Source organism: Eublepharis macularius, chromosome 3 (assembly GCF_028583425.1).
Source record: "Eublepharis macularius isolate TG4126 chromosome 3, MPM_Emac_v1.0, whole genome shotgun sequence".
In the NCBI taxonomy this organism is placed as follows: Eukaryota; Metazoa; Chordata; class Lepidosauria; order Squamata; family Eublepharidae; genus Eublepharis; species Eublepharis macularius.
Genome location: NC_072792.1, coordinates 149,446,920 through 149,473,706, shown reverse-complemented (window position 1 = coordinate 149,473,706; position 26,787 = coordinate 149,446,920). Strand labels below are relative to the sequence as shown.

The 26,787-nt window shown below is 41.9% G+C and overlaps 1 protein-coding gene across 1 annotated transcript in view; it reads left to right on the top strand.

The window, feature by feature from the left end:
• ARHGAP31 (Rho GTPase activating protein 31) overlaps positions 1-26,787 on the top strand; it is a 112,443-nt gene that overhangs the window by 59,993 nt on the left and 25,663 nt on the right. Inside the window, exons 2-5 of the mRNA XM_054974639.1 lie at positions 12,228-12,330; positions 13,831-13,975; positions 20,865-20,947; positions 23,667-23,774. Of these exons, the coding sequence (XP_054830614.1) occupies positions 12,228-12,330; positions 13,831-13,975; positions 20,865-20,947; positions 23,667-23,774 (439 nt within the window). The remainder of the gene's footprint in view (positions 1-12,227; positions 12,331-13,830; positions 13,976-20,864; positions 20,948-23,666; positions 23,775-26,787) is intronic.

The window sequence follows — 26,787 nt, the reverse complement described above, 5'->3', positions numbered from 1 at the left end:
CTATTCCCCCTTCCCACTTCAGCTCCCTACGCTATATCCCAAACTATTTCTGACCTTCAGGAATGATGTTTCACAGGGATCAGGGATAGGAGAAATGAGGGAAAATCTGCTAAATTCCACTTGCAGAAGCTTAGATTCAACCTACAGGATTATAGATTTTCCCTAACTCATTTTGAAAATTGAAGAAAGGATCTTTGACTCTCAAAAGCTTATATTTTGAAAATCTTGTTGGTCTCTAAGATGCTTCTTGACTCAAATTCTGTTGTTCCCTAAATTGCTGAGACAGTGTTTATGACTGGTGGAATATTGTACACAGAGTGATGTAGCACTGCATTGTGCTTTGATGGGAGTATCTGTCTTCTCATTGGATAAAGTGCCTGCCATTTACTTTATCTGTTTACTCCCGCCTCATGCAACAGTCAGAAATAGGCCAGGCAAGTACTAGATGTCACAACAGAAATTTCAAAGAGATGAACAATAGGCATTGTTTTTACAAACATATTTTAATATCATTCTTTTTATATTCCTGAATTTGAAAACTTGACATAGTTGGATGAGATTTTAAAATACCTCTTCTGGGTCAGTGTGGCAGTTCTGATCATTGTTCTAATCAGTGGTCTGAAGTGTTCAAAATTGTCTTTGTAGATGTTGTAGCATTAACCTCCTGATGTAGCAACAGTTCCAACAGGACAAAGTAGGAAAGTGTGAGTATTGCAATTGTAACAGCCACTGCACAGGCAGAATCATAACAGTGCCAACACGAGTGATTATGTTTTAAGAGGATTGGAGATTAGCCAAAGCAGAAAGGGGCCTGGACATTTCAAAAGGGGGATTCATTTTAAGACCTGTTGGATTTTGGTTAGTTATCTCATTGTTCAAACACAGGTGCCTGGGAATTCTGGTCAACACTGGGATAGAATAGCTGGCCTATTTGTTATTTTTTGCTTCTAGAACCACATTTACATTAATCGTTGTTGAGACTAGAGGTGGGCACAAACCAAGAAAATACTGAACCATGTGGTTCATGGTTTGTCACATTTCACGAACCACAAACTTTCACGAACTGGTTCGTTTGGGTCTTGAAAACGTCACTTCTAGAGCAGCAGACAGTCACTTCCAGGGCTGCAGAAAGCCCATCCCCCCATTGCCTAGGAAACTGATTGATCGGCACCAGGCTGTCTGCAGTGATGAACCAAATGAACTGGCCTAAATTTCGTGGCAGTTCACCAGAAATGGACTCTGACAGACCACAGGTTCACAAACTATGAACTGGCCTGGTTCATGACGAATTTTGGTTCGTATTTCAGTTCGTGCCAGCCTCTAGTTGAGACTGAAGGCTTTTGTCTGCATATGGCTCTGTGGGGCAAGAGGCAATTCACACTCATATTATGCCTCAAAGGGTGTCCCTGAAGAGGGCAAACTCTTAGTACTATCTGCCTGTCCAGGAGGTTCTTCTTTCTCCCAAATATGAGTAAATATGGAATTGGTGACTGTGTCCGTAAGCACCAGATATTCAAAATTAGCTGAATGTCAGATCTAGTCTTGAGTGCAAAAAGGTGCAACTATTGCCTTTTTGTTGCTCAAAATCCAGTTTCTTTAGGTTATGCCTTTCTGTTAGATACCATTTATGTGACGTCGTACTTTGATGGCCATATCTTGATTCTGAAGAGCATTTTTGCTCCTTATATGATGAATATATATCCTGATTTGACTTTGTGTAATTCGTATTCACTGTTCTTTGTATTACCCTACTCTTGTGTTTTTGCACCTTCATGTTTTGTGTTTGGAGGAGGTACTTTAATTTTGGAAGTCTTGTGAGAACGGCAAGTGAAAAATGAAGTAAATAAAATAAATACATAAATTCAACAACCTCCTAGTTCCAATGTGAGTGCTGTTTTGTGCATTTTACTTATTCTTTGGAAAATATACCATAATATGATGATTGTGTGCTTCTCAGGTGTACTGCAACAGCAACAGAAATCGTTTCTTTTTTCCTGAGGGGAGTTGGAGGGAAAAGGTTATGCTAAATACATTAACTTAACATAAAATGGGGGAGGAAAGAACAATGCTGTAAGGTTCTTTGAGTCCCCACTGGGGAGAAAATTTTTTAAATTTGCATTAGCCAGCTGAGTATGATTGGGCTAAGGGCACAAATGTGTCAGTTTATAGAATTTTCATTTTTGTTTCTTTTACACGTAGCCGTATTTGCATAGGCTACACAGACAAGTCTTGTGCTAGAGTCCCGCTTGATCCCTTCTAAGTTAAAACACTTTCCTTTGCAAGGGAAGAAAAAGAGCCAAAGTTATTAACTCCATCAAAGTAACAATCTTTATGGAAGGATTTTTTTTTTGTATGGAGGAAGATCTTCAATTAAAGGAAGCAGAACCAAGAATGACCAACATATGGAGTTAGATTTTCTGGAAGGACCGGTATTGAGTCAATGTGACACAGCTCTTCTTACCACTACTGTGTCTTATATAAAATGGCCCCTAGACCAAATGGGATGCTGGTGGGCAGAAGAACTGATGTGCGTAACACATCCAGTACCTCATTTCAATTGCAATTCCAGCCACTATGCAGGCAGTGTTAACACACTGGAAACCTATATAGGCCAAGCAAACTTTGCACTGGCATGCTAATGTTTTGCAAACAGCGGGGTTTCACACGCGGCAGCCCTGTTTAAACAAAATATTGGGCCGTATGCAATGTCGCACAGGTTAAGTTCTTTTGTCCTGCCAGTGTCAGGCTTAAATCAGGGGTGTTTAAATGTCAAATGCTGCAGAGTTCGTAAGCCGCCTTGCTTCACTTAAATTGCCTTGCTTAAGATAAGACAGGAGCTGCGTGAGATTCTTGTTCCTTTCACTTTTACAGATCTGTTGTAGCCACTGATAACATGGGGTCTAGTCCACAAAATTTTACACCATAAGAAATCCCTTAATCTTAAAAGTGCTACAATATTCCTTTTTGTTCATGCTGAAGAGAGTGTGGGGTTTGCTTTGTGGTACCTAAAGCAGCCCTTTGAATGATAAACAGCGACTGCAACCTGGTACGTAGTCAGAAGTGCTTAATCCTCATTGATGTCAAAGGGATTTGAGTGTGTTTGAAGTCTGTACTGGATTAATGCCAGCCTCTTCCTACCTCTCTGTCTCTCACACATGCACACACATACACATCATTCCATTGAATTAAAAGAGAGAGAGAGATTAAACATGAATTATCTTGTCAATTCCTGGTTAAACAGTTAAGAGAGTCCAAGTGGGTATGAGAAAGATTCATCTGCATTTCTAGCTGACGCAGCATATAGTGTTTGTGACAATTTTAAGTATTCTAGTTTTTTTTTTTACTGTTTTGCTGTAACAGGGGAGTTGTATATTGCGATATATGCAATAAAATTGCTGTATATCACCATAGTGAAGTCTATAAAAAGTGACAATAACATTTTTCTTATGTTTTCAGTTCCTAATAGAAGGTTGTTATCCCAAGATTATCATCATTCTAGACCATAAAGTCTAACTCTTTATCTTTCTGTATGATTGTATGTGTTTAGATTTGGGATTTGGGTTGAGCTCAGAAGGCCCATGCGCTTGCTGATGCAGGACAGTGCAGTAGTAGTAAATTTTAAAAGGCTCTCCTTTATAACTGATAAACTCTATCCCCACCCCTAAAAATAGGAGAGAACTAGAGGTGGGCACGATCCAAAAAAAATTACTGATCAAGCTGATCAGGGATCGGCACTGGTGACGACCCCAAATCACCGATCCACACTGATCATCTCCCGTTTCCGATCCATGGATCGGGGATCAGGGAGGCCAAAGCGGAGGGGCGTCCCGCTGTTCCCAGCTATGTGGGAAGGTGGGTGGTGGTGGCGACCACCAGGCCCGGCGGGCACGGGGAGGCAACATTCTCTCTCACACACACACTTAGAGCAGAGGGGGGGGGAAGTTTTTAACCCGGCGACGAGCCGCCTCCCCTCAGGGAGGGGACGTTCACACACACACACACACACTTAGAGCAGGGGGGGGAGTTTTTAACCCGGCGACAAGCCACCTCCCCTCAGGGAGGGGACGTTCACACACACACACACACACACACACACACACACACACACACACACACACACACACACACACACTTAGAGCAGAGGGGGGAGTTTTTAACCTGTCCCTGCCTCTCCAAATAGAGAGAGAGAGACACCCCATGAACATGTTTCAGCCAGCTTTTTAAAAAAAGCAGGGACAGAATCCTCCATTCCTCCCCACCCGATTTTAAAAGCAAGCAGCCAGTCTTCCAAAAGCATATTTTAAACACACACAGAGAACCATGAATGAGGTTTTCCCACAAAATACAGTGTTTTAAAAGCAGGTTAAAAACAGAGAGTGACAGACAGAAAAACACCCATTCCTCCTACAAAGCCCCGTTTTTTAAAAAAGCAAAAAACGTTTGGAGTGCCCATGGTTACAGAACACCCCCTTCCCCCTCCCTCCCTTGGCTGTCTTCTCCCAACTGGTGAGTGCGTTGCTGCTCCGTGGTTGGAAGGAAGCCCTGCTGATCAAGGAAAGCTGGGCTTCCATTCGGGTTTCCAGGGCAACAGAAGGAGGGCAAACTCAGCTCAGGCATTCCCCTGGCTCCGTTGCCAGGGGAATAGATTGCTGGCGCCAGAGTCACTGGATCCCCGATCAGATACCGATTGCCCCGATCAAGCCCCGATCAAGCCCCCCCCCCCCGACCGCTGGATCAGTCACCGTGGACCGCACCGATCCACCGGGTCCCAATTGCATGAACGCCATTATTGTGGGTATTTTTCTATCATAATGCCAATCATGCCCATCTCTAGAGAGAACTGATTGAAGCCGTGCCCCACCAGGCTTTCCAAGATCAATTTTCAAGAGAACAGGAAGGACTTGCAGGGGTGTGCATGCCTAATTAGCAAGCCAGCACTTTTTTTCAAAACAGGCCTGGTTTGGGCCCTGCACAGATTTACAGCCTGAACCAAAGTGATGAACTTATACATTTGAGAACCTGGTGGGAGCTTTTCCTCTCAGTTTGGTGTGGTGGTTAAGAGCGGGGAGCCAGTTTGGTGTAGTGGTTAAGAGCAGTAGGATTCTAATCTGGAGAACCGGTATGATTCCCCACCTCTGCTTGAAGCCAGCTGAGTGATCTTGGGTGAGTCACAGCTTCTTGGAGCTCTGTCAGCCCCACCTACTTCACAGGATGATTGTCGTGAGGATAATAACAACACACTTTGTAAACTGCTCTGAGTAGGCTTTAAGTTGTCCTGAAGAGTGGTATATAAATCAAATGTTGTCGTTATTCTCAACTTACATTATAATTTGTAACTTGTTTATTGATGTAATATCACAGATGGTGGCCAAGAGGACTAGAAACATCTTCTTAAACTGAAGGTTGACACACTCCTGAGGGGGGGGGAAATAATCAAGGACCCCATTAACAATGCCATCCTAAGCAGAGTTACACTCTTCCCATCCCATTGACTTCAATGGACTTCGAAGGGTGTAACTCTGCCTAGGATTGTACTGCATTTCATCTGTTGTTTAACATTTTCCAGTATGTTGTAATAATTTAAGATTAAAGATAAGAAACATGGGTTTCAATTAGACCAATCTTATGCTTAATTTTGCTTATTTCATGTGCATCCTGTGCAGAATAACACCCCTGCTAGAGTGCCATCCACAAACTGGCAATTTAAAATAGTTGTGCTAGTGTGAAGAATGTTTTTAACTGAGGGAGGAAAACGAGAGAAAATCCTGATCAGGATGGTCTAGAAGGGTGCTATGCATGGTGAAACTTACAAGACAAGGTCTTCATAACAGCTGTGGCATATCCATCCCAAAGGGGGAGAGAGAGAGAGAGAGAGAGAGAGGTGTAGTGGTTAAAGTGTCAGACTAAGAGTAGGGAGAACAATGTTCAGCTATCAAGTTTGCTGAAACCAGTCACATTCTTGCAGCTTAATATACCTCACATGATTGTGGAATTAAAAGGAAGGGAACAGATGAAATACATTCACTTCCCCAAAGTTCTTGGAGGAAGGGCAGAAGGAGAATGTAATTAAATAAATGCTTATGCTATATGATAGCTTCATAAGAAGATTGACTTGAGGAGAAAGGAGAGATGAGAACAGTGCACAATAAAGATGCAGATTTCACACAATGCTTGCTTTAAGAGTAGTTCTGAGCCACTTGATCTCCCTTTAGTTTTATGTTTGTCCAAGAAGAAGAAAATAAAAGCTATATTCTTGGTGTGTTTTCATTACAACTCAGTTTCTCTCCCGACTGACGCCTGGGGTCCACACTCTCTCTTTCTTCTTGCATCTGGTTTCTATTGTAGTTGTAAATTGAGGACATTCTGGCTGCCTGGCAGAATGTGCAGGAACTGTGTGACACTAGCTGCCTCTTCCAACTTTCAAGCCTCTGGTGTGGTTTCAATTATGGACACAACAAGGTTGGGACACCCAGCTCCATCCTTTCTTTTCCTTACACAATAATGCTTTCTTTCTTGCCCCCTCTCCCCCCCCCCATACACACTTGAAACAAAAAGTTCTGATTCTAAGTTAAAGGGATTTCAGCTAAGAGTTTCTATACATATGGTGACAGGAGAAAGACCTTTGCAAAATCTCAACGTAGCGCTGAGGTTCAGTTTCTTCCATGAAAAACGATAAGCAATAATTTGCTTGTGGTTTGTTTTTGCATAGGATTGCTGCAGACAGATCAGTAAAGGAAAGGGAAATTCTCTCATCACCTATCATCTTGTTTAACTCCATTTCTTGCTAGTGTTACCAAATGAGAGAGGAAACTACTGGATGTCGGCTGTACTGAAAGAGAACAGTTTTGTGCTTTAGGTTCATACAATCCCTGCATTGAGGAGCTTCTCTCTGCAGGAAATTAAAGCATAGCTCTTTCATCTCCAGGGACTTGAGGTCAAGACTGTAATTTTTGGTCACAAGTGAAACGAGTCCCTGGTGAACTCTATTTTTTTTTTTTTTACATCACAAAACCACTGTCGGGTCTGACAAAATAGGCTGTTTTCTGTTTAGAAAAGTTCAAGGACTGGGACAGCAGGAAATAGTGTATGTAACGTTTGGAGACGTCAGTGGCTATAGTGGTGTGGGATGTGTGCAACTGGAATGTCAAATAGGCATTACAAGTCAAAACTGAGGTAGACAGGGTGGGGTGGGTGGTGGACGAGAGCTAGTGCAAGTAATTCTTAAGAACATTTGGCTCAAGAAACAGAATAGCAAAGGTTTCTCCAACAAAGCTGGAGGGGACAGCCACATGAGAAGTTTTAGCTTTAATAGAGGAGCATGGAGAACAGGATGTTGGCAGATCCTAGAATAAAACGAATCTTGTCTTCCAAAAACTGCAATGGACTGCAGAATTCTGCTAAGATTCAGAAACAGCCTTTGTACACATGCAATGAGACCTAAGAAGATTTGAGGAACCATGCACATCACCCTCGGGTTGCCGTTACCTTCTTTTTGGGAAATTCCTGGGGTTTGTGGAGGTGAAGGAGCTCTGTGGGTGTAATGCCATAGAGCCCACCCATATATGTTGATGTATAGCAGGCATGTGTCATGTATCCTGGCATATTACAGACACTGATGAGTATCTTCTTAACTGTTTTGTTTCCCCAGTGCTGATGTGCCCCATTTGTCTCATATTTCATTTGAGCCCAAAATGCAAATAACTAGTCTTCTTCCAAGTTTGCAGTTCACCACTAGACATGGGCACGAACGGAAAAAAACCCCAAACACTCTGTTTGTCGTTTGTTGCCATCCACGAACAACGAACAATGAACATGGATGAACATGAACTGTTCCCAGACATGTTTGTTGTTCATTGTTCATGACGGCCAGAACCACCCCCACCCCAAACCCCCCCACTTAGCCCCCTCCCCTCAAACTCACTTACCTGGCCCTTTAAAGATCCCTTTAAACTATCAGCTGGCAGGCGGCGGGGGGAATCCCCCCTGCCACCTGCCAGCTGAAAGTTTAAAGGGCCCTGTCCTGGCAAAAACAGCAGTGTCTGCTGGCAGCTAGTTTGAGGGGTTACAAAAGTGACCTTCCCAATGCCCAATACCCACCAAATTTGCAGGGGACATAGTCCTCACTGTCCTCTGAAGACCCCCCAAGTTTGAGAGAGATTGCACCCCGGGAATGGCATGATCCACGGGTCTCCCCGTTGGCTGTCATTTTCTCTTCACAATGGCAAAAATGGGACTCTCTGCTGGAAGTACTTTGAAGGGTTAAAGCCAGAAGGAAAGCCAGAAGGAGTTCAGACAGAGTTCAGTCCCTCCCTGCCTCTGGTTGCCAAGGGGATTAATTGCAGGTACCAGACTGCCTGTCTTGCCGAACGGCTGCCGAAGGCAACGAACAAGGCTTGCAACGGCCACCTGTTCATTTAGGATGGGGCCTCATGAACAGCTTGTCCGAGAACAGCAGATTAGGCTGTCCGTGGGTTTTTTCTGTTCGTAATGCTGTTCGTGCCCATGTCTATTCACCACCAGTGTGTGGTCAACAAAGGGTGCTTTTGCAAGGCAGCATTTCATACCTTGGGTATATTCTTTCAAGTCTTGTAAGCCATTTGAACAAACTGCCCTTGTTCTGAGCCTGTCCACGTACGCGTGAAGTTGCTTTGTGGTCTGTCATTATGTACTCTGACTGGCAGTGGTGCCTGGGGTCTTTCACATCAAGTTTCTGATTCTCTTTTAACCACAGATGCTGGGGATTAAACCAGGGACCTTCTGCATGTAAAGCAGATATTCTGACATTGATCTATGGCCCTTCTTCATGGCACCAGACGTGTGACGTTGGGGATTTCATGCCAGGCGTGCAAGCCAAACTGCATCCACCTCCTTCCCCCACAACACACACTATCATACCTTTCCAATGCTAAAATATGGACTGGGAATGGGAGAAGATTCCTATGTGATCATGCTGTCTAAGGTTCCATAGCAGTTGTTCTGCTATGAAAGAACAAATCAGTACTGATCGTCACATTTACCTTTCAGAAATCTGTGTATGAAGTACAAGCAAGGTTTCAGGAACCATTTGCAAAATAAAGACAAACATCTTTGTTTGTTTTTTTTGAAAAATTTTTATTGGGTTAGAATCCATTATTTCCACATTTACATTCAATTTTCCCCAATTTTTTCATCTCTAACCCCCTCCCTTTCCCCCCCCTTTTTGTTGACTTCCAACAGCTTTCCAACCCTTTGTCCCCTTTCCCTTACTTTTATTAGCTTCCTCTATCTAAAACAAATATATATTCTCCATTATTCTAAGCAGTACATCCTTAACTATTTTTAACATTATATGCCCAAACTGTAAGCCTTTGTTTCCATCTTAGATAAACAATTTATCCCAATTTTTCAATTTCAGGTATTTCTATATATCATAAACCATATAGATCATACATTCGTTTATATCAAACAATTTGACTTATTCTCTATATATATTACTCATTCTATCTTTTTATAATAATTCTATATATCTCTCCTCACGTAGTCAATCAATTTGACCCATCTATATCTTCAGACATTCAGTTTGGTACAAAACTTGTCAGAAAAAAAAAGAAAATATTGTTAGTTAATCGCTCCTTATATTTAGTCCTTATAATTAATTATTTTCTCTATGTTCTGTTTGTTAACCTATATATATCTATATATATGTCAATCTATTAATCTGACTGCTTATTAATTCACATTTATCTCTTCTCCCCCCGGTAAAGTCTCCCCCCTCTACTTCAATACTTCAGTAGTTCTCAAACTGCCACAGTTTTCCTCCCACCTCCCATTTCTTCTCCAGGTATTGTTTCAGCTTCTCCCAGTCTGTGTTGAACTGCCCTGAGTCCAGATCTCTCAATTTTCTTGTCATCTTGTCCATTTCAGCCATATACAGCAATTTGTAAGTCCAATCTTCAATAGTTGGCACTTCTTGTACTTTCCATTTTTGCGCATACAAAAGTCTAGCTGCTGCTGTCATATAAAATATCAACGTCCTGTGTTGGGCTGGAATTCCCTCCATTCCCAAGTTCAGTAGCAGGAGTTCTGGGTTCTTATTAATTTGAAATTGTAAAATTTCACTCATTTCTCTTATTATTTCCCCCCAGTACTGCCTGGCTACCTCACACGACCACCACATATGATAGAGGGAGCCCTCATGCTTCTTACATTTCCAGCATTTATTAGAAGTATTCAAATTCCCTAGCGCAATCTTCTTTGGTGTCATGTACCAACGATAGATCATTTTATGAATGTTCTCTTTGATATTAATACATGTCGTTGTCTTCATTGTAGTTTTCCACAAGTATTCCCATGCCTCCATTGTTATTTCTTTATTAAAGACAAACATCTTTGTTAATGTAAGCTTTTCTCTGTATGGTTATAGTCTTCACTGACAATATGTGGGACAGGTATAATTACTGCTGTGATTGTCATGCTTAAAAGAAAGTTCTTTATACTCATTCAGTGAAGCATAAACAATGGTGTCTCCATGTGCTAGATGCAGGTTTATCTTTTCAAGGCAACACAAGAACATATTTATTTATTTACTTTACAAAACCTGTATCCCACCTTTCTGCCCAGTCAGGGCCAGCAAGACTACACCCAGAAGGGCAATACGGAAGCATGATTTCTTTGTACATAAAGAAGTTCAAATACCATCAGTACTGTAGACTCCTCAGAATTAAAAGATTTATTGGCATAGATTTGAACTGATCATTGTCAGTTTCAGTTATCTACTGTATTGATAGTAAAAAAGCTCATCGTGATTTCTAGGGATGGCTAAATATTCCTATTATATTTTTTTATTTTTTTAAATATTTGTCACAGGTTTGATTTTCACCTTTTTTGCTTTCAGGTTTGTTTGTTAATTGGTATTCTGTATCCCCACTGTATAGATTTTGTAGACAACATATTCAGTATTTATATGTATTGAGTATGTAATATATATGGAGAGTTGTAGCATAGTGGTTAAGTAGTTGGGCTGTGAATCAGCACTCTGCTGGTTTGAATTTTACTGCTGCCATGAGCTAAGATAAGAACACTGACTTTGTTCCCTGCTCTGAGTGAGGCACTAATCTGTCTAGAAGAGCAGAGTATAAGAACAGATTATTACATGTATAATGTTGATTTATTGATACATGGATAACGAAAACTGCATACATTTTAGGGGAGGAGGGGTGTTCAGTGAAGAAATGGAGAATGGCATGAAAATGAAGACTCAAGGGTCCACACAAGGAGAAAGCAAAACTGAAAGGGGAATTTTCAGAGCAAAACAGCAGAAACGAGAAATTCAGAAAGATAACTAGCAGTTTTACTTGAAAGGCCAAATCTGTTCTTTGAATACAAAAATTGTTTTGTGGGATCAAGTTGGGCTCCATCTTCTTGAGCATGTTTTTTCCAGGGGAGACCAACCATAGGCCTCTGGGATATGAGTAAGCAGAACATGTTGATTACGGTCTTATGGAGAGCCACCATGGTATAGTGGTTAGTGTGTCAGGCTAGATACTAGGTGTCCCAGGTTCAAATCCCCACTCTGCCGTGGAAGCTTGTCACGTGGCCTACGGCCAGTCAGGCACTCTCAGCCTAGCCTACCTAGGCAGTTTTGTTGTGAGGATAAAATGTTGAAAGGGAGAACATTATACGCCACTTTGGATTCCATTGGGAAAAAAAAGTGGGGGTATAAATGAAGTCAATAAACTATAAATGAATAAATCCTTCTCTGTATTTGTTGCTTAAGCTGGTAAACAAAGGTATAATTCCTGTGAGTATAGAGGTGCATTTATATGTGCAAGCTGGACAGAAAAGGGAAAGGAGGCTGCACAGTGGAAGAACACATAATGTTGAATACTGAAGGTCCTAGGTTCAGTCTCCAAGGAAAGTCTTTCAGGTGCCTGAGATGCTGTACTGCCAAAGCCGGGTCGACAAATCTAGCTTAGTGTATGGGTGATTCATATATGTTACGTTTATTTTCATTTTGCACAGGCAGGAGGGTGCTTGTGTTCTATGCTGTTTGTCCCACCCATGAACATTTCAGTTTGCAAATTAAATTAAATTGATCCATGTTTGAAACTCTACTTTTTAAATTCTTTGTCAATCTTAGTTTCATTATGACATGTTGCCTAAAAGATAGTCCAATCTGAGGAGGTCACCTGGGAAAGAGCTCTTCCCTTTGTGCCAATTCTTTCTATTTCTGTGTCTCCTTCTTTTAGTTCCACCTGTTTTGAAGAGCTGCGCAGAGTTCATAGAGACTCACGGCATTGTGGACGGAATCTACCGGCTTTCTGGAGTGACCTCCAACATTCAGAAGCTGAGGTGAGGGAGATAAGAGCCCACATACAAGAGAGAGCTAGCATTTGTTGTTGGAGAGCAATCTGTGAATGCTTGGGTTGAACTTGGCTTGTTGTTGTAAAGAGGTGGCAATGGGGCAATGAATAGAAAATCTGAGGACAAACTTGAGAGAAACCTTGAGTTCATTGTTTGTGTGTTTTATCAAACAAGCTCTGTGAGCTCAAATGAGCCATGAAGTTTACAGTGCATTTTTAATACAGGGTAGTTAACTACATTATAGTTTTATATAAACGTTAAGAAACCCCTCATATGCTCTTGAAGCTCTGGATCATGGTCAAAACACAAACCTGAAGAAAGCACACATTCTTCTCTTCCAATCCCATGTTTATCGAGCATAATTCATTATTTCTAAAGATCTAGTTCAAGGTTTTTCCATGATTGGTAAGTTCTATGTACAGCAGGCTACAGCAGTGAGCTTTGGGCTCATGCTCCCTGCTTTATACATAACAGTTAGCATAAACTAAGACACACAAATTGGTACACAATTCGGGCCCTGTAAGTTTCATTTGTCTGCATAAACAAAGGATTAGACTGATCATTAGACTCAGTATCAGAGAAAATTGAAAATGGCAACTCAGTGGTGTTTTGCATCTTGGAATGTATTGAAAATCTATAACTCTGGAACTGAGACATGTTGGCAGTTGGCACTGCTATCAAAGGAAAGCCAGTTTCTCTCACTTGGATCTGAAGTACAGCGACCGGAGTGGGGGAGGGGCTAGTTAGATAAACTATTGAAGAAATACTGAGAATTCCACTACTTTTTGATTTTTCTTCTAAATGAACAAGAATGGCTAAAGAAAGTAATTGAATCACTTTTTGACGGCAAAGTGAGATCTAACAGCAAACAAACAATTTATAGAGACATGATCTCATATATTCATTTATATTATGAACTAATATTCTTGGTCATTTTCGTCATAAATGGGATTTGTTCTGTGTTTTCATTATCATTTTCTTAATCATTAGAAATATGAAAGATGAGCTTAGAGTTGTGTTTAATAAAGTTGAATTTAAAAAGAGGAGGTGGGAGGATGTATCTTGTGAGTGGTGTCTCCTATATTAATTCTTCCAAACATTCTACGCACTGGGATGGGAAAGTACTCCCGTGTAATGCTGGATGTAGAATGCATGCATCAGGGCTGACTATAAACCAGCTCAACGGACATTACAAAACTATCTCCATGGTGGTTTAGAAGGTATCATCATCATGCAAATGACATTTAAAATATGTAAACTATGTGATATAAGAATATGCATAATCATTGCAGCCCTCAAGGTATAAGTTTCCATGGTGATCCTTGGCGCTGAACAGGTTCCCCATCACTGAGAAACTACATTATACCTTGATGCTACCCAATCAATGAACATTCTCTCTCTCTCTTTTTACTGTGACAGAAATCAGACACAAATTGTTTCCAGCTCCTCTTCATTAACACCATTATGCCTCCATTTCTATTATTTCAGGCAAGAGTTTGCCTCTGACCAGTGCCCAGACCTGACAAGGGAAATTTACCTCCAGGACATTCACTGTGTGGGGTCACTGTGCAAGTTATACTTTCGGGAGCTACCCAATCCACTCCTCACTTATGAACTTTACAAGAAATTCACGGTGAGATCTTTTCTGTCTTGTTCCCAGCCTGGCATACATAAGTAACAGTTATGTTGGGAGAAAGAAAAAGATTCCTAAAGGATAAGACCACTGCAGTTCCTTCCATTACTCAGTTTTTGTGTATGTGAGTGGTGGTGGTGTTGGTGGTGGTGGTGGTGGGAAACCATTCATCATTTTCTTCATTTGTTTCCCATTTCATTATTTTGTCTGCACCCTCCTGTCTTTCTGCATTTCAGTCTTTCTTTGTTTCCGGGCTTTAATTTAAACCAGGTTTTAGCCCTGGAACTCATTTTTTATTTATTGGCCTTGAGATAAGTGAAATAATAATAAAGCGGACCACTTTTAAGCACATGCAGCGCATTGATTACTATAATGCACTCTACATGGGCCTGCCCTTAGGAGTTCAGAAACTTCAGTTGGTGCAGAATTCTGCAGCCAGGATGTCGACAAGAGTGGGTTATCGGGACCATATTACTCTAGTCTTACATTGGCTCCCAATTTTTTTCCAGTCACAATTCAGAGTTCTGGATTTGACTTTTAAAGCAGTTTGGGACCAGCATACCTAATGATAGGATTGCCAGGTCCCCTTACCCTCCTGGCAGGAGGGGACAGACCCAGCACTTACCTTCCTTTACACATTCACGTGTGCATTCCAGGGGCATTGTGATGACATCACTTCTGGGAGTGACGTCATCATGCTGCCCCGGGAATGCATCCAGGAGAACTGTTCCCCCACTTTCCCTCCCTGCTAGCCAAGTGAGTGGGGGTGGGGGTGGAGGATGGGAGTGGGGGATCCCCCAACCCCACCGAGGGACCTGGAATCCCTACTCTGGGATCACCTACTCTTTTTATGAACCTACCTGGCCACTATGGTCATCTTCAGAGGTCTGGTTTTGGCTGCTCCTGCTTTCTGAGATTAGATGTGTGGTAACCTGGGAGAAGGTCTTATTAATAGTGACACCAAAACTCTGGAGCTCTATCCCCAGGGAGATTCCTTTCTTCCTGTCCAATATTTTAATGCATTTGTATGTACATATGTATTTGTGTGTATTTTAGCTCTGGTTTTAATTGTTTTATATGTGTTTGGATTGGTTTAAATGTATTTTAAGATGTAATTTAATTATAGCTATCTTAGATATTAAAAAATGTCTTGAGCCATGGGTAGTATCTATTTTTTTTTAGCAATTTATAACTCATTTCTCTTCCCATCTGGGCCCTCTACAACATGTAAAAATACAATTTCAACCAAACTCCCCCCCCCCCCCCGTCCCATATACAGTATGATGTAATGTAGATGGTGCCTAGGTCTGCCCACTCCAGGCTGCAAGCCACTGGCAAAGAGCCAAAAGGCTTGCGACAAAGGCTCACCCCTCTGACCACACCCAGGATGAATACCGGAGCAGAGGAGGGACATAAGCTCAGCCCAGATCTCCTTCAGCTGGCCAAAATCTCCCTTGTTTTTAGCTGTAGCCTCAGAATGTGCTGGAGTATTCACAATATTGGGCTCCCTGTAACAACTGTTATTCCTTCTTGAGGTTATATATCTCAAGAGTCAACATGTGAAAGAGTCACCACAGCCAGGGCCCATCTGATGGATACAGCACTGACTAGTATCTGAAAGGTACAGATCTAAACCCCCACTCTGCCACGGAAGCTTGCTGGTTGACCTTGGGACAGTTACTCCCAGCTGAACTTTCCTCCCATTGAGGATAACATAGAAGAGAGGGAAATCATGTTGTCTCTTTGGGTGCCCATTGGGTAGAAAAGCAGTGTATAAAATATATACATAAACAGAATACCATGTATCCGACTCTGAGCTCCTTGGAGGAAAGGCAGGATAAAAAAATTGCGTGTGGCATCTGATGACCAGAGTATCCCTTGGCACCTTCTGCAGCATGGATGCTATTTCCATTCTTAACAGTGTTCCAAGCAGGATGCATGTAATTTCTCTTCCCCCTCCAAATCCAACAGATTCTTATTACAATTTTATCAGCAGGTGACTTTGCTGTGACTTAATCTGGTGCAAAGTGGATGAAAGCAGCATAATTCTGAGGTAGCAGCTCTTTCCCCCTTCCCTGTTTTGGTGGAAGTTAATGAGTTAAGGTGCAGAGCTGTGGAAAATCAGGTTCAAAATGATCATGCTATGAATGTAGAAAGTGTCCAAGCAGAAATCTGCAAACAACTTAAAGGCAATGACTCCACTCTAGGGGTGGGGTGGAACTGAGTACAGATTATGTATGGCTTTAACTCTAAAGTTGTGGGTGGATTGCAGGGGCCAGAGAAATAAAACAGAGATTCTGTTGCAGAAATCGATGTATGGTGTTTGTTTCTAGAGTTGAAAATATGGTTAACAGATGTATAGTAGATAAAAGGCCTTTACTACAGAGACTTTAGCCAACACACTAGTTTTCAATCTGAGTTGTTTCACCTTAATGGCTTTTTTGTCCTTGCTAGTCCCACGTCTCTAGCTGTTCTTGGTCAAATCATTGTTTCATTCCATTTCATTTAGTCTATAAAACCTTAGCATGAAAGGCAGACTATAAATAAAGTAAATAAATGAATAAAATGGGAGTATCCTAAAGACCTATCTCACTGAGCCTGTTGTAAGAACAAGGATTGTCTGTTGAGAGTGCTCTAGAAAAGGACAGTGTGATGGGTCAGTGCCTGAGAAGCAAAAAATACACATCTGCCCAACTAATCAGTTACATTCCTAAAGAGCTTGTTGTTACAAGCATTTAATTTACAGTCTTATATCATAGAAATTGCAGTGCATGTATATGTCAGCCTAATATGTCATCTTCAGAGGCCCTACTTTAGGTGCCCCTGCCAGCTTATGCTAGATGGGTGGCAACCTGAGAAAGGGCCTTATTGGTTATGGTTCCAAAACGTTGGAACTTCGCCCCCAGGGAGATTTGTCTATTTCCCTCTGCTATTGTTGTCTTCCACCAGTGGGTGAAGTCTTTTTTGTTCTGTTTCTCCCTGGTCTCGGTGTTATGTGGTCTCGGTGTTATATTGTAATTCAATATGTTTTTATTGAATTACACTTTATTGTAAATGTTGTTTTAATGCTGAAATGTTTTGATGTTCTACCCTATTTGGGTAGAAAGGTAGCATAGAAATGTTTTAAATAAATAAATAATACAACTGCTTTATTTTTAATATACTATGGATTTCTATTCTCCTACATCCCAACACACTTTATTGGAAGATCTTTAAAAATATATGTTCTCCCCTGCTTTTAAATGATATTCAAAAAGAAAAAGAGAGAGAGATGCATTCCCTTCGCGTGCTTTGTGCTTTTTATTGTCTGCAGTTTTAGAAAATATATCAGTTGGAAAAATAACAAAAATATTTGATGGGTTTAATACTATAAAGAGAAGTTTTGCTTTTTTTGCAAACCAGGGCAGTTAGTTCTAATTCAAAGGGTTTCCAGCGAAAACTTCAGCGTAGCTGACTAAAGACTTCAACCATCTTTTAGCATCATTGCTATTAGGCTGGGTGAATCACTGGACTGGTTTAGTATAGAGCCGAGTTTTCCAGACTGAGTGATGCAGCACACGACTCCGTTGTTAGAAAAATGCTAATATGTCATGAGAAATTAATTGGTAGCCCCAAAGTATCCACCCACAGAAGAGCGGGGGTAGGGAATTTGACAGTATCCACAGGCCTGACATGATTGAACTCTAAGCACAGCTGGCACAGAGAAGCCGCAGAATGACGTGCCTGCAGGGGAAGACGGCTTCTGAGTCTCTGCATGAGCCATTGATTTGAACATGCTTCCCATCCTGAGGAATGCCCAGTGACTCAGTGCAGAGTGACAGGGGACAGTCTCCCCCGTCTCCTGACAACTCTCTGGATCTTGGCACACAAGATGCCCTTGAATACCAGCTGATGGAAGCAGGCAAAAGAAACTGATTGAAGCCATGAATGAGATGTTTCCCACAGTGCAGTCCTAGACAGAAAGAATTACTCCACCCTAATCCCAAGTAACTCTCCATTGGATGAGCAAGATAGATTTGAGTCCAGTAGCACCTTCCAAGTCTCAATCTCCTTCTGATTTCCTCATTGAAGTCTCCCTGTTGGTTGATGATTGAGCCAAGGAATAGAAAATTGTCTACAAGGAGACTGCAATGAGGAAATCAGAAGAAGATTGACACTTGGAAGAACAGCTATGAGGGAGCTAGATAAGATCCTTACAGATAAAAATGTCTCTCTGGGAACCAAGATCAAGATAATCCAAAGAATGGTATTCCCCATTACGATGTATGGATGTGAAAGTTGGACAGTGAAGAAAGCTGACAGGAAGAAAACTGATTCATTTGAAATGTGGTGCTGGAGGAGAGTTTGTGGATACCATGGGCAGTCAAAAAGACAAATAAGTGGGTACTAGATCAAATCAAGCCTGAGTTCTCCCTAGAAGCTAAAATGACAAAACTGAGACTATCGGACTTTGGTCACATTATGAGAAGACAAGATTCTCTGGAAAAGTCAATAATGCTAGGAAAAGTAGAAGGCAGTAGGAAAAGAGGAAGACCTAAAACGAGATGGCTTGACTCAGTAAAGGAAGCCACGTCCTCCAGTTTGCAAGATCTGAGCACATCTGTTAATGATAGGATGTTTTGGAGATCTTTCATTCATAGGGTCGCCATTGATTGGAGGCAACTTGACGGCACAAAACACACACACACATACACACAACACCTTTAAACTGACAAGATTTCCATGGTATAAGCTTTCAAGAGTCAGAGCTTTGTATTTCAGAAAGGGAACATGACTCTTGAAAGCTTATACCCTGGAATCTCTTTTTTTGGTCTTTTAGCTGCTACTGGACTCGAATCTTGCTCTTCTACTGCAGTCTAATATGGCTACCCTCCTGAAATGATCTCCGTTGTATTGCACTGCTGGAATTTGACTGGGACTAGGGAAAGATGGTTTGAAACTGCCTTCTGCCATGAAGTTAACTGGGCCAATCACGCTGTCTTTCAGCCTAACCTATCTTACAGGGTTGTTGTGTGAGAGCCATGATTCAAATCCCACACTCCCAGTGAAGCTTACCTTGGGCCAGTCACACACACTCCATCTAACCTACCTCACATGATTTTGTGCGGATAAAATAGGGAGGGGAGAATCATGTAATGGCGCTTTGAGCACCTTGGAGGAAAGGGTATGAGAAAGATGGTGCAGATTAATATTATTTCAAAAAGAGCAGAGGATAGCTTCTTCCCTATTAGTTGAAAAATAGTGCAAAGTTATCTTTTATATGCTACTAAGCTGAAACTATCTCCATTAGATTGCACTGCTGGTGTAGTGTAGTGGTTAAGTGTAGTGTAGTGCACCGCTTCACTGGTTCAAATCTCACAACTGCTATGAACTTACCAGGTGCCCTTTGGTAAGCCACTCCTCTCAGCCCCAGATCCCCTGCTGTATTGTGGGAGTGGGAACTAATCTGTCCAGAAAATTGGTATACAAATGAACTGTTATTATTAGCTATATTCTTTGCCCACATTTTAGTCAAATGTTGTCTACTAAAGTGGTTCACGGGAATCAAAGCCCAACATAAATGACAAAATTCCATTTCCAATGTTCCTCAGTTGGGCTGGATCCAGGCATAGTTGCAGGGAGCCTGGTTGCTGCTTCCCCTTCCCTATTCATCACCAAACAATGCACCAACAATGCACAATAATACAGAACACTAGAAAACTGACAACAGTTGAAAACAAACTGCAAACTCCCTGTGCAGTTTTTATATATTTATTCATTTATACCTTGCCTTTCTTTCCAGTGAGGAACTAAAGCACTTACCGCTTTCTTCTGATCTCCATTTTATCCTCACAACAACCCTGCAAAGTGGGTTAGGTTGAGAGTGTGTGATTGGTCCAAGGTCACTCCGAAAATTTCCATGGGAGGGTGAGGATTCAAACTTGGATCTCCCAGATTTAAGTCCAACACTCTAGCCTCTACACTACGCTGGCTATTTTGATTCTGCAGTTGTGCAATTGGCACAACAATCCCTGAAGGCTTGATAACAGTATAAAGCATCTCTTAAGCCACTGTCGTAAGCACACTTATCCAGGAGTAAATTTCATTGAATTCAGTGGGACTTACTTCTGAATAAACATGGTATATAGGATATGGCTGTAGGTTTCAGGCCCAGATTTGAAAAGCTGTCATAGGAAACAGACTTCATAATGATTATTTATTTATGCAGTCCTTGATATTAGCACCAGGTGCTGTACAAATAAGAAACAAAAACTAGATCCTGCCAACAACTTGCAGTCTAATAAAATAAAGCATAATTCATTTAATTACTAATTAGGGCCGCAGGCAGGGTTTGTTCCTTTTAAATATAATTACTGTATGGTGTCTAAACACTGAGGCGCATCATAAATATTAAACAGCAACGTTGCTATTCAAATTGGTGGCTCCATCCCTTTTACAGATTGGGTGTAAGGGTGACACATGCCAACAGCATTCAGAAAAGTCATGTAACTCAGCTGTCAAAACTTTGGGAAACATTTTAAATGCTAAAGTACTTTGCCTCCTAGAGTCAGTCACTGTTTTGTGACCCTTTGTCTTGCTGTTTATTTTATTTATGCTCTGTAATTGAAAAGGGTCCTAAAGACTAAAACAGATTTAGAGTGCATTGTGACAGGATATGCTCCAAGGCCTAGAAAGTCTCCCTCTGCCATGTGACTTTCCTCTCTTCTGGGCTTCAACCAATGAGAGACTTCAACCAATGCCCCTTGGTTCCCAGAAAGCATTGCTTCTTCCCAAGCTTAATTTCCACTATTTTATGTGCAAGTTTATGATCTGGATGGGGGAGGAGGGCTATGCTCATTGGCCCTTGAAGATGTTTCTGACCACTTTCTTCTTGTCCACATCTCTGCAGGAGGCGATTTCAAGCTGTCCTGAGGAAGAACAATTGGTCCAAATACAGAATGCCATCCAGGAACTTCCGCCGTCTCATTATAGGTAAAACCCCACCTTCTAAGACATGGAGAATCTTGGTGATAGCTACAGTAGTAGGAATTAGAAGAATCATGCATGCTTTTTTGCTGGCAAATATGCTTGCCTGTTTTCCCTCTCTCTACTTGTATGAGGCAAGCCATTGATTTACCTAGTCAGGTTCTTTGTTAAACAGCCTTCAAGAGCCCTTAGAACTTATTCAGACAGCTGTGCCAGCTTTGAAAGGGTTTCTAATTGGTTTTGTTTGTTTTTATGATTTGCAATAATGTGATTGGATTCTTCTATAACTCTGGATTTTTCTAAAAAAGCATTCCTCAAAAGTAACCTTTTGTATGCAACAATATTTTTGTTCTTAATTTTTTGGCACACAAATGACTAGTCAGGAAAGAATTTATAATTTTTTGTATTCTTTGGTAAAAAGAACACAGTTCTGATCCTCTGTACCGTGGAAATGGGGTGGGGGACAGCAAACTAGCATTGTGAATGCCAAAGAACATATTTGTTTAGTTTTTTTATTTTTCCAGCACACTAAGAGATTGTTCTTCTTTTGTTCTTTTTTATGTTACAAAACATAGGTGCACTGTATGAGGGATCCCTGATTCTTGAGGTTACAGAACTGTGCACCTATAGGATTGTTTAAAAAATATTTCTTTCTAGAATCTCCCCAAGGTGCCTATAAAACAATATAAATACAACACAATTTTTTAAAAAATAACTATCAGAAAACTAAAACAAGCAAAAACAGCGTCAGTGAAACCCATCTAGGAGGTTAGGAGTGATAGAGCATCTGTTTTGCATGAAGATGGTTGCAGGTTCAATCCCTCGTATCTCCTGTTAAAAGGACCAGATAGTAGGTGATGTGAAATTAAAAAGAGTCCAGTAGCACCTTTAAGACTAACCAATTTTATTGTAGCATAAGCTTTCGAGAATCAAGTTCTCTTCGTCAGATGCATGGTACAGAAACTGGTCAAATATAGAAGAGGAGGGGGGAGAAGGGGAGGAGAGAGAAGATGCAGTTAGGGGGGGAGAGAGAGGGATGAAACCCAAACATTCCTTTGCTGGTAAATGTAAACATCTCCTCTTGGTATGGAGATTAATTGGCTTGTGTGAGGCTTCAAAGGAGTTTGCTGTGTTGGTTTGTGGCATAGGTGATGTGAAAACTCCTAGCTAAGGTCCCAGCCTGAGTCGGCAGTATTGACCCTGATAGACCAATGGCATAACTCAGTATAAGGCAGCTTGGTGCGGCCTGCGCACACAATGAACACAAGGGAAACAGAGAGGAATCGTCTGTCTTTATTCCTTTTGTTCTGAACTTGCATGGTACTTGAGACATCATCAGCATAAAACCCTGGAAGTAAAGATGATGCATCTGGGAGGATCTATTTGCCCCTAGAATTAAAGACACGGGGAAGGATTTTGAAAAGTCCTCGTGAGCTAGAGGGCAAAAGCAGCAGACTAACTGCAAATGGGTAGGAGATGTCTGGGCTGAGGGGTGGATGGAATGAGACAGGAAAATAATGGTGAAAGGGATGTGGGGTGGTATCGCATCAAGAAGAGTAAAGGTTACAGAACTTTGTTTAGTCAAGATGCTTCCCATGTGGCTCTTGGGCTTGGGAACTTTTGGCATCCTTGTTCATTACCTGCTGCACACACAGCCAGGGCTGAATCCACACTTCCGTACCTTCCGCTTTTCATGTGCATTAATCACGCTGGATTCTATCCTGCAGTGTCCCAGTCTGTGTTCACATCCCTTCTCTTACTGCCGCTGCCTCGCGCTATACTTCGTCCACATCCCTGGTAGAATCGTGCAATACGGGGCAGGTTTAGATCCGACGTTGCCAATGACGATGTCACGTTCATTCCCCCCCCCCACACACCACCAGTTTTTCATCAGATTTCCTCTGTAGCGTTTTTGTGCTAAATTGCTATGGCGAGGCCACACCCCTATGATGCCTGTGAACGGTTAATATTATTCTATGCCTTCTTCTTTGAAATCCATTGGACCCTTATTCTGGCGGGCTAATTTGAACTGTTATTTAAGATGGGGTGATCCAAACTCTCCAAAGGGGCAGACTAATTATTTGATGCTTGAATGTAATGTTAGAAAGATGGATTTCCGCTATAACGGTAATTTCAACAGTTAAAAAAATAATTTTAACAGCCAGCGATATTTCCGACTGTCCGGCATCCTAAAAATGACACAGAAATGGAAATGACGTCACCCCTTGATGTCTCCATGGGGATTTTGGAGCACCCGGATTAAGATTTATGGCCGGGATTGTGCAACAATTCTGGGAAAGTCCCCTTTTTTTAAAAAAAAGAGGGGGAAAGGACGGGCAGGCAGGCATGCTGCGGAGAGAGTGGAAAAGCTTGATAATTGCACGGCAAAGAGGGATGGTGTTCCGGAAAGGCTGCAAACACGGAAGTGGGGTGGTTAGAAGGGGGCGGTCTCCTTGTGAAATGCTTCTATTTGTCCACATCCACGGTGAGAACCACACAAGAGAAGCGTTTGAACACATGACAAATTCATCTGAGGCGCAACGCGAAAGACGCGAGAGAATGGCGGGATTGAGGTAAGAGTATGTGAACAGCCCTCTGAGAAGCGAATAATGGGTGGAAAAAAGTGGAAAACTTGAGATGTGTGGATTTGGCCCAGTACTGTATGGTGCAGTCATTTGCACAAAGCTTCATGCAAGGGTCATTTTATTGAACCGTATCATTGCAGGACATTGGAATACCTGATCAAGCACTTGACTCATCTAGCATCCTTCAGCAGCATGACCAACATGCACACCAGGAATTTGGCCTTGGTGTGGGCCCCTAACCTGCTCAGGTGCAGTATGAGCCGTTCCTGTTCTATTTCACAGTGTGGACAAGTTCATGGGAATGTGGGATAGCTGTAGGTATAAGTACTGAGAGCTACTTATGGGAGCAATCCAACTGGAAGGGGGGGCGGAAAGCCAGAAGTGGGTCATTTCTGAGGGATCCGACTCCATCTAGGTAGGACCTGGTCAATAATGGCCATAGTACTGGCACTGAATTAGTTTGAAATGATCAGCATTCTATGTTTGCTTTCTTGGCCTGTGTCATTATGATAGTATCTGACTATGTAGCAGGCAGGGAAACTGACAAGGGCTGTCTGCTCACTTCAGATAAACTTTAAGGAATATACTTCATGAGGTACATTCTGAATCTTCAGTTGAATCATGATTGCATAAGCTCTAGTTCCGTAAAAGTGGTTGTAGGAAATGTTGGTTTTGCAGAACAGTGCTGGAACTGGGGCAGCAGGCCATGGAAAACTGCCCTTTTGGACTGTGTGTATGCTACTTTTCTTAAATAGCTGCTTTTTATTCACAACTCATGGGAAAGCGTGCATACATAATTGAAAGCCTGAAAATGCCAAACAAGAAATGGGAACCTTATTTGCTGGAGAACAGAAATAAACAACCTTTGTTTGTGTCTGTGTGTGTGTGTATGTGCACGCATGCACGCATGCACAAAATTCTGGTAGTTGAGCTTCAAGATGCTTGCGTCAAAACAGGGGAAATGAGAAGAGGAAAAAGGGCACTAGGAATGCAAAAGCAGGCTTGAAGTAGAGGAGTAGAGCTTTACGGCCACAAGACGGTTGCATATTGGATGGTGCTTGTGCTGTAAACCATTTTTCATAGTCTGAAATGCTTCAGCTCAGTTCAAAAAATAGATAGATTGGAGAGCCAAGATGGTGTAGTAGTTAGAGTGCTGAACTAGGATTTGGGAGACCTGAGTTTGAATCCCCTCTCTTCATGGGAGTCTTTAGGCCAGTCACCCTTTCTCGGCCTAACCTACCTCACAGGGTTGCTGTTGCCAGGACAAAATGGAGGAGGAGAGAACAGTGTTGTAAACTTTTAGAGGGGGGAGTGGGATGGGGATGGATGGATGGATAGATTACTCTGCATTCCTTGGGGACTCATGGATTTTGCCGAGGGTGAACTTCATGGATCTTTAATTCACATGTTACATCAGGAATAGAAAGTGCATTTCTTGATTCCTACCCCGCCCCCATCTCCTGAGCAAATAGATTAGCTCTTGATAGAAGCAGAGAGAACAATGCAATTGCTGACCACAAGTAAGTTTGGGAATATTCTTTGGACGATACTGAATACTGTCGTCAAGGTATGTCTCTCTGCTCAGACCTGATAAAATGAGTGGGAGTTTCGCAGGAACAGTTCAGCAAGTCTCATCCGTTCTAATGGGTCTTTTGAAAAAAGTGATATCAAATATACTGCACACACATTTCTGGGAAAAGCTTCATTCCAGCTGCTAAGTCAGATTCTCTTTAAAACTCCGAATCCCAAGGAGAACAATTTAAAAAGCATCCTTTTCCTTACATGGCTATCCCTCTGCAAAGTCCCCTCTGAGTTTTATCTAGTACTCCAGCCATTAACTTTACAAAGGATCCATTGCCCAGAGATCATTCCTCCAGGAACGCTTTGGCATGTCAAGATAAGAAACAGCTTCTCTGCTTCTCCTGAGGGGCTGGAAGAACAGAGATTGGTTTGGCAGTTAGTAGTGGGGCGATGGAAAACATGAAGCAGCCATGAAAAAGCAGAAACTCACAAAATCCTTCAAAATGAGTTGTGGTGTTTGCAACTGATGCTTTCCCTTCCACCCCTGCTTGATGTTGGTTTGATGTAAAGGGTCTGTTCAGAGATAAGCTAAATCCTACAGATCAGCTTAAGCTGTAGCAACTCCAGCAGGCTCTTGCACATCTGCGGCAGCTGAAGAGCAATATTTTGCTTGGAGAGTGGAACTGTTTGTGAGGGCACACCCCACCGCCAGCAAGACCTATTAGGTAGCTGTATATTGGGACTAGTCTTCACAACTGCTGAGGCCTCCATCATTATAGCCGCCAAAGGTCTTTGGAATGTACCAGCTCTCATAGCAGAAAAGGAGGCATTCTCCTCAGATTGGTATAAAAAATATACTCCTTGGATTCTATGAATTGCTTCTTCAGTTCACTGCCTTAAAGGACCAGGCCATAAATTACATAGAACTGAATGCAGCTCTGGTGAAATCAGTAGGAATATTATCACTGGTTGCTGTAGGATTCGGATCACATCTGTGAGTTTCTTAAGCCCCATACTTCAAGCGTTCCCTGCCTCCCTGCTGGATGCAGCTTTAATATCAAGAGCCTTTGTGGGGAAAGCTGGGTATATAACCCTCAGCTCTATTCATATTCACTACTCATCTGCTTTGGGGGGGGGGGGAATTTGGCTTACCATCAGCTCCCTGAACTCTCTCCTGGGCCTTCCCTTCTAGCCTGGAACACATCCAAGTGCCATTTCCAAGCTGCGTATTCCATTAGTGAATTCCATTGATTTTCCAAATAGGTTCCATTAACTGTTCCCAAACAGTCTTCTGGATGAGCTTTACTGTTCCAAAATCCATTCTTTGAGTTTACATTTAGTGGTGGAGGAAGTAAAGATCATGTAGGGAGAACAACCGTGAAGAGCTGCTGTAGCATAGCAGTTAAGTGGTTTGGCCACAAATCTGTACTCTGCCAGTTCGAATCTCATTACTGCCATGAGCTCAGTGGGTGGCCTTGGGTAAGCCCCTCCACTCAGCCCCAGCTCCCCAGCTACATTGTGGGGATAATAATAACACTAACTTGTTCACCACACTGGGTGAGGCACTGCTATGTCTAGAAGAGCGGTATATAAGCACAGTTATAATAACAACAACAACAACAACAATAATAATATAATAATTAAAGAGGGAAAAAGAGAAATAGGATTTGTTATCTCAGGATGTTGTACCTCCTACTAAAATGAATGATAGGAACATGGAATGCAGTCAAGCATTTAGGC